Source organism: Clytia hemisphaerica, unplaced genomic scaffold (assembly GCF_902728285.1).
Source record: "Clytia hemisphaerica strain Z4C2 unplaced genomic scaffold, Clytia hemisphaerica genome assembly, whole genome shotgun sequence".
Classification (NCBI taxonomy): domain Eukaryota; kingdom Metazoa; phylum Cnidaria; class Hydrozoa; order Leptothecata; family Clytiidae; genus Clytia; species Clytia hemisphaerica.
In genome coordinates this window covers 3,775,729-3,792,804 of record NW_027104101.1, presented here as the reverse complement: position 1 = coordinate 3,792,804, position 17,076 = coordinate 3,775,729, and the positions used below count along the sequence as shown (strand labels likewise).

Here is a 17,076-nt window from a genome sequence, read left to right as displayed (position 1 = left end):
GATCCCTTTCTATTTGTCTAGATCCTGATTGACTGAGGACGACGGTAAATCAGCACTTTACCATCCTCGATTATTTCTTATGCCAAAGATATCCTAGTCGCCGCCTCAATTTATTTTTTTTTTTCGATGCGATCTGCCTTGTTGTTACTTACTTGAATCTTGAAATACTGGACAGAAATTCTATTTTTATTACTAGCCAGTATCTCGACCGCCAACCAATCTAATTAAATATTTCCTTTGAGAAGGAAATATTTGATATTTGTTAAAACGGGCATTTTCCTTTTCCAAGGTTTAGAAAAAGTCATTTTCGTGAATTTTTACATGACATTCTCTTTTTAAATCGAGCTCCGGTGGAAAAAACAGTAGAGTGTGCTTTGTCCAAGACGGAAGACGTCATTTCTTCAAGACACGTGGGAGGAAATATCCCTACGGTGCTCTATTCTCCTTGCCGATCGGGAAACGTCGCCCGGTTCGGAAGCGTATTGTTAATCGGAACATACTGCTTTCTAACCATCAAATAAAAGATGGCGGCAAAAAATAGACAACAACTGTTGCTCTTTCGCTATTTTTCTTTGGTTTTTATGCTTTCATGAGTTGAATTGGATCATGATTTTTGTACGATTGTCACAAGGAAAGGTCGATGATGAACTTTTCTTATTATTCCTTTCTGGATTTGATGTTTGGTTTACATTCTGTTGGTTTAGAATGAGAGATATAGCTAAACGCTATATTTTCTGACTGATTGTTTTCATTTTTCTCCTTATTGCTATCTAATTTTCATCATCAGGTAGGTCCATCCAGCATCTAGCTTGTCTATTTTCTTTTTGCATTCTGTTGGAAATTATGAAATTTTTTCCCTGTTTTAAAAGTTTTTTGCTTTTTGGCATGTATTTCAAAAAATATAACTCCAAAAGTTACTTTGATTTTTACCTTTTTACCAATATTTTATATATGAAAGTATATGCAAAATATTTAATCTCCTTTTGAATTTATAAAATTTCCTTTGGTTTTCTTACTGTAAAATATTCTCCTTTTTGTCATTCTTTCATTTCAGATATTTGCCCTTTTTGGCTAAAATTTCTGGCAATAAGTGCTTAAAATAATCATGATATAATTATGCACTATCCCAAGGGCTTTTGATGTGTTCAACAACAATCTACTCGGTGGGTGCGACGCTGGGTGACGGCTAGTATAATTACTAAAAACCAACTAAAGTCCACCTAACGAAAATTAATCCGCCTCTTTGCGGCTCTTGTTACTGTTATACATTTGGTGATCATTTAAAAGATTTCTGTCGTCTGGTACAGGCTAGCCACATAGACATTCTCGTATCTCCTTTTAATTTCTCAGGCAACTCAAGAATGACGGATGCTTCCATCAAACTGTTGGTGAAAAATTGTTCTGAACTTCGTTATCTCTACTTTGTGGACATCCAACGAGCAACTGATATGTCTTTGAAAGCACTCAGTCAATGTCGAAGTCTTGGTGTCCTCAATCTTGCTGATTGCGTACGGTAAGCTCCTTAGTTCAAACGATACGGTTTCATTTATGGCCAAATTGACAGTTCAAACATCCAACTCAGTTAGTTGGAACATATTTTCTCCCTCTGGTTGTCCGCTATTAAAAGACATAATTTTCTTATACAGCATTTTTAATGAAAAAGAGAACAACTATCTCCCCTTCTGCGCCGCGGGAGCGCAAATTTTGAGCTACTCTTTTGTCAATTTTGCTTAGTCAGCATAAAGGTGCGCCTCCTTTCTATATCATGAGAAGAATATCTTCAAGAATTGATTCAATCATACAATCTACCGCCATTGATTTTCAGAGTGTCCGATACGGGCGTCCGGTACATCGTGGAAGGTTTACCAGGGAGTAAGATTCGAGAGTTGAATTTGACGAATTGTATACGCGTCAGTGATGTATCGCTACTTCGCATCTCTCAAAGGTATGTGCTTTCGCCATCTATCTACATATTTAGGTTGCATCAGGCCCGAAGGCCCATTCTTGCTACATATAAATATACAATAATAGTCATATAAAAACCTTTATTACGATTGATTGGACTAAAATAAACAAATAAAAGAAAGCCTGAGAGGGTGCTGAGCATATAAGGTAAATGTAAAAGTTAGGTATTCGTATTCTGACGAAAATTGTGTTTTCAGACTGAAATCTTGGATTAAGATACGTCTTTTCGACCGTAGTCGCGCGGTCAGGCGCGTGCCACTTGATTATTTAATTATCCCCCTAAACTCGATCCAATCCTTTTTTGACACATTTTTCTATTGTCTATAGGTGCGAAAAAAGGACTGGGACGATTTTAGTGGGATAAAGCGGACAACAAAATGCCCGCGCGGCAATTGTATTAAAGCCAAGGTTAAGATTGAACCTTATAATAATAACTTATAGCCAGGGTATTTTTCGTGTTCAGAAGTTGCGAGTTGCTACTTTCGAATTGGGAAGTTGGTGAGATATTATGAAGTCTACGGCAGCCGAAAGTTTAAAAATTTAGTTAATGCGGCTCAAAAGTACAAATTTCAAATTAGCCAGTACTAAACATATTAATAGCTTTTAAGACCCTGAAAATGGTAAGGTGCTGGCTAGCAAAGCCAAAATAAGTAGTACTGCTATGTCATCGTCATTGACTGACAACGTGACACGTTTTTATAAAGATATTGACAGAATCTTTAAATGCAACGATCGTTAAAGAAATTCCCCGAAAAATAATTGTCATACTGCAAGTGATGCTTATTGTAAATATAATAAAGCTTTGCAGGTTTGCAGGCCAACGTGAAGACACATGGGCCTCTATAAACCGCTCATACTTTTTACAATGATCTTTTTGAAATAAAGTTTTTTTCGCGGGCTCCCCCGGACTTTCCATTTTGTGTTGTCTCCCTTGATTTTAGCATTCATTTTTTCCGCTTCCTTACACCATTCTTTGATTATTTGTCTTTCATTTTTGGTCGAATCCTCTGTCACTCGGTAAGGGAAGCCTTTTTCTTTCGTTATTGCTTGCAACACTGTGTTCTTGTCCTCTTTGTTCGTAAATGTGACTTTGATTGGTCGGTATCTCGCTTTATCTTCTCTTTCTTTCGTAAATTTCCCGATCCGCTGCATCTCGGAAATCTTTATATTCCTCGAGTTTTCAAAAAAAGAAAAAAAGTTGACAAAAAAAAAAGAAAAAAGTTTTCAAATCAAAAAAAGAAAAAAAGTCGGCAAAAAAGTCAGCAAAAAAAGAAAAAAAGTCGACAAAAAAGAAAAAAAGTCGGCAAAAAAAGAAAAAAAGTCGGCAAAAAAGAAAATTAGGATGTCCCTTCTCGGCTTCCGTAGTATCAAATGTAGATTTTGTAGTTTGTAGTAAATAATAAGCAAAAATCAAACAAATAAACAAAAAATTCAAAATTGATTAAAATAAAATGAGAAATACTTACAAATTTAATCCCCGCGAAAATTTATCCCATTAAAGTAGATTTAACATTTAGTACATACGTCTCAAGCATAAAATGGCATTTTTGTGAAAGATGCGAGCCCTACTTACAGTAGGGGTAATTGACCATTTATAATTGAAATGCTATAAAAATGGCATTCATTCTTAAGGCCGGCGCAAATGAAGCCAACATTCAAACCAACATTTTTTGTTAAATGTTGCGTCAAATGTTGCAAGAACGAATGACGTCACAAACTTTGGAATGTTGCATGAAAAGTCATTTGAGGTGAACGTCCAACATTTTCATTTTCATTTTCATTTTCTTTGCCATAATGGCGGCAACGGTGGAAGACTTCACGGCAATTGTGCTCTTGAGTGAGCTGGTTGACTCTGATGATGAGAAAATTTTGAATGTTGGCTTCATTTGCGCCGGCCTTTAGCTTGAGTAGCAAAATTCCATGATGATGATATTCTTAGCATTATTCTTAATATTTTGGCCATTTTTATCATGGACATTCTTATAAAGTGTACTCTTATATAAAAAAAGCGTGTACACATTTTTTTTTTAAGAAACTAGTTTTACCAAGCAGCCTCAATGTTTCTTAAGAAATCGGTTTTTTGAGCCTTAAATGTTTCTTAAATGTTTCTAAACTTTTTGACATAATCAGCCTGTATATAATTTTATTTTCATGCAAAGAAAAAAAACATTTGTTTTTATCGGAAGGTTCTTAAAAAATCCGAATTAAAAAATGTTATTTTCTCATTCCAAGCCTCAGCATGTTTCTTAGATATTTCTTAGTTTTTAGGCATTCTGAGCCTCATGTTTCTTGAAAGTGTGTTTCTTAAAAAAAAAAACGTGTATCTCATGTATCTAATCCTAGACTAGTGTTTTTTGTGACAATTATAAATTTTGAAGGTATTCTCTAGTTTTTCTGCGGAGGAGAAAGAGAGAAAGTGAGGTGAATTCTGTTTTGGTTCGCAACAGTAATTGTAATTTAATAAAGATTGGTATTGTATTGATTTCAGTCAGTAGTTTAAGGTTTTAGCTTTTGGACGCTCTAATATTTTTAAGTCGCTGTTTCTTGTGGAATAATAATGAGCGAGTGTTTTGTATTCTAATGTGATTTGTGTTGGAGTGTTCATTCACTACGTTCACTACGTTCGGGCTATTTTGAAATGTTTTCAATGAACCTCGGGGTTATTAATCCCAAATCACCCTCTAAACCATGTTATTACTAGTACTAATGACACAGCTAAGTCTTACTAATTCGAACTTGATTGGTTCGAGTTACAAAGAGAAAATAAGTTGGGTTCCTGAGAAGTTCGAACTAGCAAGAGTTCAAGAGTCCAATATCTGAGATATTGAATTATTTCATCAGCTTTCTCAACCTTTTGGTCTTTTATGCAGATGCTTCTCCTTGATGTACGCGAACTTCAGTTATTGTGAGCATGTCACTGATGCCGGTATCGAACTCATTGCTGTTCTGCCCTCCCTCACCTCACTGGATGTGTCCGGATGCAATATCACCGACACCGGCGTCGTTGCCCTGGGTAACAATTCAAAGATACGCGACTTGATGTTGTCGGAGTGTTGCAGTGTGACGGATGTTGGGTTGCAAAAACTCTTCCCGAATATCAAAGGGCTTGAGAACCTCGACATCTCCCACCTGAATGTGAGTTTTCTTTTTTTTCAGTTTTCAAATATAGAAATTTTCTTTATTTCGCACTAAAATAAATGGTCAATATAATGGGCTTAGAAGGATTGCAGGTCTTTAGCTCTCCTTTAAGATTCAACCTGGTTTTTACTCCAATTTAATAAGTGACCCCCCGTTTCTTAACTTCTGATTCTAATTTCAGCCCGACTAATGTGTTGCTTTTTGCCCGTATCGCTTGTTCAAATCCCCTTGTTCATTATGTACCGGAGAAAATATTGTATTGGAATGTAAAGCTTGCTCTGTTTCGATTTCATTTTCAGCAACTTTCCGATCAAACCTTGAAATCGTTAGCATTTTGTTGTCGAAGAATGCGATGTTTAAATGTTGCTGGCTGTCCTCAGGTTAGTGTCATTCATTGTATGGAGAAAAGTAAAGCATTTTCGGTCGATGCCGATTTTGATGTTTTATTCTTTGGAGTTTTTTTTTAGATTCACTCAAAACACTGTTTCGAACTCGAATGTAGAATCTTATTATGTTCGAATTACAGAGAGAGACGGAGATTCGAATTAAAGAGTTTCAAATCAGTGAGAGTGCACAGTATTCTTGTGGAAGTTACTGTAAACATTTTCAATTATCTTTAGTTGACTGACCAAGGAATCCAATATTTATCAGGAGTTTGTCAATTCATCGAAAGACTGGATGCATCAGCTTGCTTCAAACTAACGTAATTATGCAATTTTCATCCTTGACACTTTCGAATTTGGTAGAATTTAGGGCTCAAGTCCTGATCAATCTTTCAAAACTTGATATTTCGTATACACCAATTCACTTAAATTTTAGACGGTCGATTAAGTCAATTCAAAACAAAGCTCGTTATCTTCCAACCTTTTTGAAGTAAAGATTGTTTGATTGCTTCTGCATATGTTTTTAGACTCAAATCAAATGTGAACGAATCAAAAATAGAAAGTTGGTCGTCTAAAAAAAACTTAATGTACCTTAAAGGAAGAAATTTTGGCGGGAAGAAAATTTGGCGGATTTGGCGGATTTGACTGAAATCCGCCAAATTAAGTTCCCGCCAAAATTTCCTTTTTCCGCCATCCGCCAAATTAAACATTTTGAAAAAATGATCTCTTTTAAGGTGTTTTTGCTATTTTTTCGCTGTTTTGACGCCATCTTAAGGTTAAATTTTTAAGCGACCGCCAAATTAAATTCCCGCCAAATTAAGTTTTTTCGTCCATCCGCCAAAATAAATTCCCTCTGAAAAAACTTTTTTGGTCATCCACCAAATTAAATTCCCGCCAAAATTTCTTCCTTTAAGGTACTTCAATTAGGCGATAAAGTTATCACTATTCTTTACACCAATCTCATTCTGTTCTGTTTCAGTGATCGCAGCTTACGTTTCTTACGCAAGGGATGTGTCAACATCAAACTTTTGATGCTTCTCTACTGCAAGAATATTTCAAAGTAAGTTTTTGCTCGCTCACAAGATTTTCCCAACGTTACTTTGATCGTTTGATCACTTTGACCCGTTTGCTGAATCCAATCTTTCTGATTTTTATGTTGGCGATGGCTTCAGCAACGGATTAGGTTGATAGGAGAGACCTAACACAGTTTTCTGTGCTCGTATTTTGATTTGCTTTAGAGCCCTGGAGAAAGCAATTATTTTATGCGTATTGTTATCTGGCTCTCTTGCCAACAGTATAGCAGAAAAGAGTCAGAGTCGTTTTTTTTTGGCTTAATTAAATCAGTAGTCAAAGCAAGGTTTTCATCTGAGACGGAGAATGGATTTTATACAGCAAATTAGCAGATATTCCTGAAACTTTGGTGAATTATGCAGAATTTTGAAATAGAAAAGCCACTTTATATACTATGCTGAGACGGAAATCCGTGTGAGAAGGAAGAACTTTTAACACTGTTAAATGCAATTCTGTTTTACACGAGATTTTTTGTTCTAATTGAGTTCAAGTTAGGGTGGTGAATAAGATCTTTTAGATGTTCATAATTTTCTTCTCTCTTTCTGTCATTTAAGGATTGCAGTCACAAAATATCAATATCGAATCCGAGGGAAGATTTTCCATTCATCTGAAGAAACTTTCGTTTACCTCGGTAACCACGTGACATCGTAAACAACCAATCAATTCTCGAGAAGCCAAGGAAACAAACAAAAACACTTTACCTCGAAATATTGAGGATAACAAAAACAGCATTCAAAACTTTGTGGGTTGTTGATAACTTAAGTGGATTAATCAGTCTTTTGGTATTGTATTGAATATCCGTCCAAAAGTGAGATATTGGGAAATCTCTAAAAATGATGATTTCTGAAACAGTTGGCAAAAATGATTTTGTGGTTTTACTTGGGGTCATAGAATAAGGATATTTCATACCAAAGATATTGATCTCTGATGAAAGGTAATTTGGGTAGGGTGTAATAATTTTAAACTGTAAATATTAAATAATAATCTGTATATAATAATTTTAACGAAAAGTGTGAAAAATTTAAAATATTTTTGAGATGTTGTTTTTGAAAAAGAGTGAAATATATTTTTATAATATATTATTGGTTTTAATTTGTTTCAAAATATTCAAGCTAGAACATACCAACAGTAAACGCTTTTTATTCCAATTTTACTTATCATAAGAAGCAAACGGCTGGTTGGTTGCTTTGGGAATAAAATGATTAATTTCGCGTGTACTTCTCGTGGGAATACTTAAGATGATGCTGAATGAAACAAAGCTCGCTATAATATGCACATTACGAGTATTTGGCAAAAAAAACTTCTTACAAACGAAGAAAGAGAGTTAAAGAATAAGAAGAAGAATTCGTGATTTGAATCAGGAATATTGTTTTTCCAAGATCATAAATAATAATAGTAATATCTGTACATTGTCATATGAAAAAAAAATAATAAAAATCTTTCTACATGTTATAAAAAGCCCTATTATTCGTACTATCTCCTTTCTAATACTGTAATTATGAAAGTTATTCAGACAGAATAATCTAGGGGAGGCAAATTAGGTGCGTAGGCAACATACAAAACCCTTATTTAATTTGACTTTTCTTGATCGAGCTGAAACACCACAACACACGGTACTAATCTTCATTTTACTATTCATTTCACGACTCCGTGTACCGATCACGAAAATTGGTACTATTACGACGTCAACTTATTTCCAGAGGCTTATTTTCAAGTTACATATTAGTGATAATAATAGTTCTTTCCATTTCTGGAATCTTTATTTCTGGGATTTTGTTGAACTGAAACACCCTTTTTTTTAACTGTACGTAAGTTTTTTTCAGGGTTCCACAGGAGACAAGTCAGACCAGGCGCGTTAAATTCAGTCATTCTCTCTCAGTGACGCGTTTAATTGTTTGTTGCCATTTCACAATTGAAATTCATATGAAAACGCTCTCTAAATAAATGATAAATCGAACAAAATCTCTCCTTGAATTCCACCCGTCCGTAGTTCCACCTCACCGCATTCTTCTCTTCTTAATAACAGCGGAACAGTCCGGACAATACCATTTTCCTTTGGGTGCATCCGTTAAACCAACGCAACCGTAATGGAACCACTCGATGGGACACTAAGAATGAGAATGAAAAATAAGTTCGATACATTGCTTTATAAAGCATAGAGACATACAGCTTACTGTAAATAGCACAATTTTAAAGCTACATACATGTTTTTTCTTTTATAAGCATTGCACTTGTAAGCATATCTAGGCTCAGATATGGGGAAAAATTAAGCATATGGCAAGCATTACTTGAGCCTACGAAAAATGTTTTTTTCCTGATTTTGGGTTTTTTGGCAGGAATTTTACGGATTTTCAGTATTTCCCTAAATTTATGCTTTAGATTTAAGCATCCCCTCAAGCATTTTCAGCCTTATTAAGCTTTTGACCTAAGCATCTCTGAGCCTGTTTTCGGATTTTTGTATGCTTATAAAAAAAAACATGTAATCTTTGAAAGTTCGTCGATAGTTTGGAGGGCTATTATACGCAAAAAGTAAAGATGTCAAGAGAACTCAAGACAGAAGTCAAGTTTGAAAGCAAAAACTCGAACAGAATGTCAGGGTGGGTGTAGAATAACAAAGCCCAATATCCGCGACAATGGACAAACCAAAAAATATTAGGGTACATAATAATATTAATCTTACGGAAGGGTTGTCACAGCCAACCATTTCGCCATACGAGACCTTTGAGAAAAAAAAGATAAGTGATACTTGAAAATTGTATATGAATCCCTAATTCTATAGGTTTCCAATTTAAACACCTCGACTCGACTAGATTTAATTCTTGATATTCATGGCGTCATCATTTATACGGAAACATACGAAAAACAGCGGGCGTTTGCACCAGTTTCATTGTTTAAATTTAAAACTGGTGGAAAACGCCCGGTGTTTTTCGGGTGTTTTTGTATAAAAGATTACGTCATGAATATCAAGAATATACTCTCGGGTGCCTAATAAACGTACATGTACGTTTATTAATTTTGACAAAGATTTTCCTCAATTTCAAGTCCCTACTTGTACTTCTGAGGCTAAATACCCTTCTTTGACTATGAAGGTTTTATCTATTCGTCAAATGAAAGCAGAATACCCATTATTTACCCCCTAACCTAAACCTGAAAAGACCCTTCAATTAGATTTTTATGCCTCCATTTTCAACCCTGTATGTTTATTTGTTACTGTACGTTTATCAGGAACTCGAGAGTAGGTGGGGACATTTTATCGTCACCTTCTAGTGATCGTGACTAAATCACACCTAAGTCATGGTGGACGGCGGAGAAAATGTTGAATAAATATTAAGTTAAAATAATCTACCTGGTTACAAAGACAATAAGTGGGCTCGTTGGGGTCAGGTACCCAATCAATGGCAGCATTTTCGTTGAACGGTTTATCTTGACCCTGACCTGCAATTCCTTTATGTCCCCTAGAAAATAGAAATTAAATGATACTTTTTATACTTTCGGTGGTATATTAATGAAAAATTGCAAAGTCCCAAGAAGTGTTTACTCTTCCAGAGTAAGAACATGTAAATGGAAAACCCGTTAAAAGGACAGGTGTAAGTTTATTTTAAATGTTGAGCAGTTTTTGGTGGTACTTTTTACACGTAGCAAGAGTGGAAGGTCTACAACTATCAGCACTTTCTGTGTAGCAGACGTGAATCCACTGGAAAGAATTCGCCGTAAAATAATTTCAGGTAAGAAAAAGACCCCGATATTTCATCTTAGAGAAATGAACACTTATCCCTAAACATTAGAGAATCAATCTGCAAAAGTATCGAGAAATTTTAACCACCCATTTGAATTAAGAGTTGTTTCATCCAATCGGGATTTAGCTCCTTAACTTTATACCCGTCAGTCGTAAAATTTTCAGCGGTCTGAGAAAGTGGTGTGTATTTTAAACAACAAAAAAACTGAAACAAAATTTGTTGATATGAAAATGAACAAACCTTCTTCCTTTCTGGGGCACACGACTATTGGCGGCCGCGGATGCCGCGTTCTGTTTATGCAGAGATTGCGATGCACTTGATGACGTCATGAAGGAGGAGCTTCCGGTGACGTCAACGAAAGATGCTGAGGTTGCAGAATTTGTTGATGAAGCAGATGAAGTGGATTTGTTTGAAGAAGAGGAGAGAAGACCGCTCATCGATAAACTGTTCCCTGTAAGGAAGAAATACGAACAAGACATTACGAGAATGGTAAAGCAAGCAAAAAAAAGTTCCCTCAGCTTTTCCTATCTTTTGTTGATTAGTATTACTTTCCCATTCTAGCTTGATGCAAACCATTTAACGTTTGCCTGGAAAACTAAGAGAGATTTACAAAGCTACCAAAATCTATTTTGCGAATGAGTTTGAAACCAGCATACGGATTAGATTTCGTGATTCAACATCCTCGCGCGACAAGTCAAGATTTATTTCCGCAAAAAATTCAAAACGTCAATCTCGCAAAAGTTAATCAAACAAAAGCAAAAGACATACCTAGCTGTTCGGCTTTCTTTTGAGCAGCATTCATGGCTTTCAGGCTGGCTTGTGCTGTTCGCCCTTGTTCCTTTGGGTTGGTGGAGGTGATTAAAGATTTGTTGGTTAACAAAGTTTTCGATGGAACTTGTTGACCTGGTAAAATAATGACGGCGTTATGAAACAATAAGGTATTTCACAAACAAATCAAAAATTTAAGAAAGCGAAATAAAGTGATATAAAGGACGTGTACTTTGCAAACTTCTTATTAAGAAATTCAACATGGTTGGAAGAAAATATAGACTGACCCCTTGAGAGTCCATAAGAAAATAGGATGGTTACATCGATGTTCCCATAATATATCAAGGACAAGAGTTTTCCAACAAGCTTCCAAAACTAACAGCTCATTCCGAATTTTAACTGAAAGAATTTCAGAATCACGCTAACTTACTGATAGTTTTCTGACTTTGTGATGATGAGGGTTGAGAATTTGATTTGGTTGGTGGATAACTTGCACCGAGAGGGTTATTATAAGATGTGGTCGTTCCACCGAACAATTTATCGGTCAATCCGTTTGATAGACAAGCTGTTGTTAAACGTTCCACATCACCAAATTTTCTCTCTGCAACGTGAGAAAATGAGATTCTAAAAATTTTCTTTTGTCTAATTAATGAACAAGATTAGTTATACCAACTAAAATGATAAATTTAGAAAAATTCTTACAGGAAGTCTGTTAAGAACTGAGGCTAGATCAATCCAAAAGATTTGTAGTCTAGTCAGTCGATTATTTTTGAAAGTTAAAAAAATGATATTGAGCCTCTAGACACAATGGATATTCAAAGCAAGAAAGAAGGAATTGCATTATGGTTAGAGCTGAATCCATTTTGAACACCAAGATTTGAAATAGGACTTTGGCTTTTGTCGACCCTCTTTTATGGCAATGTCAGATGACTTACTCAAAGGTTCTCCGGTCGTGTTGCTGAAAGTTGAATTGTAAAGCAAGTCCAATGTGCGCTCTTCAGCCCCAACCACTGACCCTGAAAATCAATAAAAATTTAAGTATGACAATTTTAAACATGGTAATAATGAAGATTTCCTGTAGATTTAATTTAGCGAATCTGCTAAAAATTATTTGAAAGGGGCTCTATAAAAGGTCAAAAATGGATTCTGATGGATCTTACACTGAAAATCTGACTTTTTTAATATGAGATTTCTCGTGCATTAACTTTCGCGAGTCGGCTGGAATCAGCGATCTCTCGCGATCCCGCACTTTTGCAAAAGTGACAAAAATCGATAAAAACAACAAAATTCCAAATAGGGTAATGATGAATGAAAATACTTCTTTCAAGGATTTCTGTGATGCCGGAACAATCTGCTTCTAATTCCATTTTGAAACGACTGAGTTCTTGATCAAGCTTTCTTAAATGTCGATCGACCTAAAATAATATTCAGTCAGATCATCAACAAAAAAAACAGTGTACAAAGTGATTAGTTTAAAGCGAACATCTTTAGCAATAAGTGTGGTGTTGCGAAAGGTACGAAAACAGAAAATGAAATTGAAGAATGTTCCATTCTTAAAAAAAAAGTAGTTTTCCTGTGTCTTTGAATAGTTTGAAATGTCATGCTTATGGGTGAAAGGAGATACGGCGGAGTCTCTTTTACTTGAACCTCTATAACTCGAATGCCTCCTTAAACTTTTTACGGTCCCTTCAGTAACCAATGCCTTTTAAACCTTACTCCATAACTCAAAATTTCCTCAACTTGAACAAATTTGTGTTCCACGTGCGTGCGAGTTATGGAGACCCCACTGTATCATGTTCTTATTGAATCAAGATTTACCAGGTCATATATTTGTGATGCCATAGAGACTTTCTCATCCGCATTATCCAAAGCTTGTTTGTAACTTTGATGAATGTTTTTATAATCCTCTTCCACTTGATCTGGCTTTGATTTGCGAGCCTCCGTGAAAAAACGACGCACTCTTGAATCCAATGTATCAATATTATCTAAAACAAATTTATTAAAACGAAGTCAGTTTTGCAACTAGCTTTTGTGAATGGATGGAGATTTGGGATCAATGGGTCCTCTTACTGGCAAGACTGAAACGAGGCATTTGCCTCTCAAATGGGCAGGTTTCTGTCTACAGATGCAACACTGTGCAAAGTAGTTCAATTAAGTAAAACTCGAAGATTATTTTTCATCTAGGGCATTTAAAAACTTGCTATTTCGCAATTGTAATTCTCAAAGTATTGCACATGAAAAAGGAGAAAAATTATTCAAAACGGATAATTACGTGTAAATGTATGAAAAGTGAAATGAAATACAAAAGCAATATAATAAATACTTTGAACTTTCAAATCCAGTTCTCTCATATCTGTGAAACGATCTCGCAGATCTTGTGGTAGTTGTTCAATTACTAAAAAAATGCAATAGTTAAAGTTAAGGTTGGCATAGTTTGGTGTATATAGTACTTAGTACATAATACCGGAAAACATTAAAAGTTTTATTTTTACATCAAGTGTTCCCGTTTCATATCAGGACAGTGTCTGCCTATTGTTATATTGTGCTGATAGAAGCAAAAAATGTTTTTTTCCTCTTTCTGACCAATCTTGCTCCACATCCGTGTCAATTCAATGTAAAAAGCTTGTAAATTAAAATTGACGAGTAAGCTAACGCTATCAGTGTCACTCTCATTTAAAAACAAAGCCTTTTAAGTCTAGATATAGAAATCAAAAATCACAAAAATTGACAAAATACTTCTTACATTCAATGTAGTCCTCTAGATACAACATCTTCTACAACATACAATTATTATTCTATTATTATTTTTGATTTTGTCTAAAGAATGAGAATATTGTCATTATAACATTGGAGCTTTGGGGGTTGACAGAAAACTTCAGTTACATCAGTTTAATCTGTATTAAGGGAGCGAGAGGTGTTGTTGGGTTAAAAGTAAGCAGGGGAGGTTGATGCCCAGAACCACGTCCTACACAAGAGGCCTCTGTATGGAACCGAACACATCCGATTGAGAGGAATGGAAAACCTCAATAACACAACTCACTCCCTGACCTCAGGACAAGTGGTAGATGCTGAAGCACATACCAACAAACTGATGATCAGTCCACTTCACATCAAGGCTGTTTAGCAGACAAGTGTTTATACACCCCTGCCTCTGTGACCCAGTGGGATCAACCCCACTGGCCACCCCAGTGAAATTTTTTTCCAAAAATGGCTCATTTTTCAGCCCCACTGGACAAATCACTCACCCCACTGGAATGTTGTAGTAAAAAAAACACCCCATTGAAAATGATAAAAAGTTTACACTTGCCCCACTCGAAATGCCCTTATTTTAACATACCCCAGTAGAACTTTTCTTTCAAAAAATCACCCACTAGAATTTTCTCCTTCGCCTTCTTTAAAGGTGAAATATCCAAAAAAAGCCAAAAAAATCTGCTCGCTTCGCTCGCTCGCCAACAAATGTTCCACTTCAATACATTAACTGTATTTAACCCGACTTCTATGGTTATTGTCATGAACGTAGAAAATGCCAAACGAGAGAGGTTGAAAATCAAAGATTTCTCTGTCAGTGCAAACCACAGTTCTACTTGTACTTTTCTTTCTTGAAAGCTAGGTTATAGCCTGAAAGATTTTCGAGAGGCTTTCTCACAAAAAGAAAAGACCTTAGTAGCATGTTAAGAAGCAGATTTTTACTAGCAAGCACTAAACCAAAAGTTAGCCAGCACCTTCTATCGTTAAAACACAATAAAATTAAGCGGTCTACAGACCGCTAACCACACAGGCTAACCAAAATTTAGCTCATGAAAAAAAATTCTTTCTCACCCCAGTGAATGTCAAGGAAATTTTCGCCACCCCACTCAATATTTGAAAGAATATTTTTCACCCCAGTGAATTTCAGGTTTTTTGATTCTCACCCCACTGGGTATTCAACACCCACTGGGGCACAGAGACAGGAAAGAGCACTATGTCAAAATCAGACTAATCAGGCTAAAGCTTAACTCCTTTCTGACACATAAACTACTGACAAAAGCCTCCCAACGTCAAATGACAAACTAGCTCAAAATCCAGCTGGGACCAAATTAAAAAAGTCAGACTTTCCAAACCCTCTCAGCCATATAAAATAGGTAGCCTGAATTGTAGATGACTTGCTGTTCAGTTCTGACTCATATTCAATTAAATTGTCCCATCACCAAATACAACAACAAATTCATGTACTGAGCACTGTTATGTTCAAAGGATCAGATATGTGCGTCAGATCCTGGCACAATCTTGGCAACTGTAGGGTGTAATGGTGTAATCAGTGTAAAATAATGAAATCACAATTTTTTTTCTGGCGATTTGACTAACATAGAAGTGCCCCTTTCTTATTTAGCCATATATTTCAATTAGCGCTATAAAATGCTAAAAATAACTGTGTGAATAGTATTCAATACTATTTTTATTTTTAGGAAAATAAAAACTTAAAAAATGAGATGGCTTATCATTGTCACACCTTGAAGATGATTTTCAGTAAAAAGAACAGTTTTTTCAAATCGGGCCGTGAGCTTAAGGGTAGCCTGGGTATCCAGACTCAAAATTTCAGAAAAAAACACTCTTACCTCAACATACAAAGTTTCTAAAAATTTTAGAGTCTGGTGCAACTAAAAAAGTCTGATACAGTTTGTTTGATACTGCCTGTGAGTGAACCCTTGTTGACAGACTATCAAAACTTTGGAAACCCAGGCGGACACACATAATTACTTACCATAAAACCTCTTTTACAAACTCAAAAGCCTTTCAAAACTACTTTAAACTACATCCAAACGTCAGCCACATTCATAAAGACTCCTTTCCATCAGCCATTTTGTTTAGAAATGAACCTGTATTTTCATTTTCATTTGTTTATCTTTTTTTGCAATGTCAGCTTTTTCCATAAATTATGCGCGCGCATGGAAAAATATCGAAAACCCCGCAAAAATTCTGCTCAGTGACTGGGCACGTACTGACCAATTAGAGACACCCGCATATGCAGGGACAGATATCCCTGCAGACGAGTTACTTGGACCAGACCGTAAACCAGAGACAAAATATTTAAAAAAACTAGATGGTGAAATAGTTTACGGTCTGGATATCCAGGCTAGCTTAAGGGTAAACCAAAAAAGAATGTTCCTGCACTGAAAGGAGCAGACCGTAAAATAACAACTAATCCTGCCAAAATCCTTGAGATATGGAAGCAATACTTCAAAAGCCATTTGAACATTGAGTTCCCACAAGATGAACAAACACGTGGCATGTTAGTTAACGACTCCCTCCTCTCCATACCAAGGACAACGAGATTTCAATATTCGCTGCACAAATAAACAACAAAGCTGCTGAGAACTGACAGCATCACACCAAAGGTTCTGAAAGCAGGAGGCACAGTAATTGATATACTGAAGATTATTTTTGATAAAATCCTGAACTGAACAGATACCCCAACCTAGTTTGCCCAAATTATTGTTATGCCAAAGACGACAGAGAAAGCCCAGCCAGCTACCGAGCTATTACCCTTCTTTCCTTTCGAAATTTTTTCATCTTCATACGATTGATTCTCAACCACAAAATACATCTTTTGGTCAATGGTTTTTTTTCTGACGTTCTTCCTTCAAAGAATATTAATCACTTTCTTTTTTCTCTTTAGTGCGCGAGAACGCAAGCTAATCGTTTTTTTCGAAGGCAAATAGAGATGAGGCGGTAATCATGGCCGAGGACGCTACTTAGTTCCGCCTTATTATACGCCCACGAAAGAATGATCCAAATACGGGGGTGCTACAATTATAAACTATCTCAATTTGCAAGTGTTTATTTTCTGAATTATACAAATAGTATGATTATTTACTTATTCATTTTAAGCATGTGATAGCGTAAATTTAAATATATTATAGCTAAATAATTTTTCCTCAAACCCATGGGAAAATTTTTTTGCCGACTTAGGCAAGTACTTTTTTATTTTCTGGTTTACGGACATTTGGAGATGATCTTTTGGAGCGGAGGATGGA

The 17,076-nt window shown here is 35.8% G+C and overlaps 2 protein-coding genes across 2 annotated transcripts in view; one reads left to right on the top strand and one right to left on the bottom strand.

The window, feature by feature from the left end:
* LOC136813127 (F-box and leucine-rich repeat protein 13-like) overlaps positions 1 to 7,679 on the top strand; it is a 29,440-nt gene extending 21,761 nt beyond the window's left edge. Inside the window, exons 12-18 of the mRNA XM_067069656.1 lie at positions 1,351 to 1,513; positions 1,826 to 1,945; positions 4,836 to 5,100; positions 5,403 to 5,483; positions 5,724 to 5,806; positions 6,466 to 6,546; positions 7,112 to 7,679. Coding sequence (XP_066925757.1) covers positions 1,351 to 1,513; positions 1,826 to 1,945; positions 4,836 to 5,100; positions 5,403 to 5,483; positions 5,724 to 5,806; positions 6,466 to 6,546; positions 7,112 to 7,208 — 890 coding nt within the window. The 3' untranslated portion in view covers positions 7,209 to 7,679. The remainder of the gene's footprint in view (positions 1 to 1,350; positions 1,514 to 1,825; positions 1,946 to 4,835; positions 5,101 to 5,402; positions 5,484 to 5,723; positions 5,807 to 6,465; positions 6,547 to 7,111) is intronic.
* Positions 7,680 to 7,908: 229 nt separating this feature from the next.
* Positions 7,909 to 13,887, bottom strand: LOC136813129 (inhibitor of growth protein 3-like). Its single transcript, XM_067069658.1, has 11 exons — positions 13,806 to 13,887; positions 13,386 to 13,457; positions 12,881 to 13,047; positions 12,381 to 12,477; positions 11,998 to 12,078; positions 11,493 to 11,663; positions 11,063 to 11,197; positions 10,535 to 10,745; positions 9,904 to 10,012; positions 9,238 to 9,276; positions 7,909 to 8,665 (listed from the first exon to the last, which is right to left on the bottom strand). The coding sequence occupies exons 1-11, from the start codon at positions 13,831 to 13,833 to the stop codon at positions 8,555 to 8,557; spliced, it is 1,221 nt and encodes a 406-aa protein (XP_066925759.1). The 5' UTR covers positions 13,834 to 13,887; the 3' UTR covers positions 7,909 to 8,554.
* Positions 13,888 to 17,076: the final 3,189 nt, after the last annotated feature.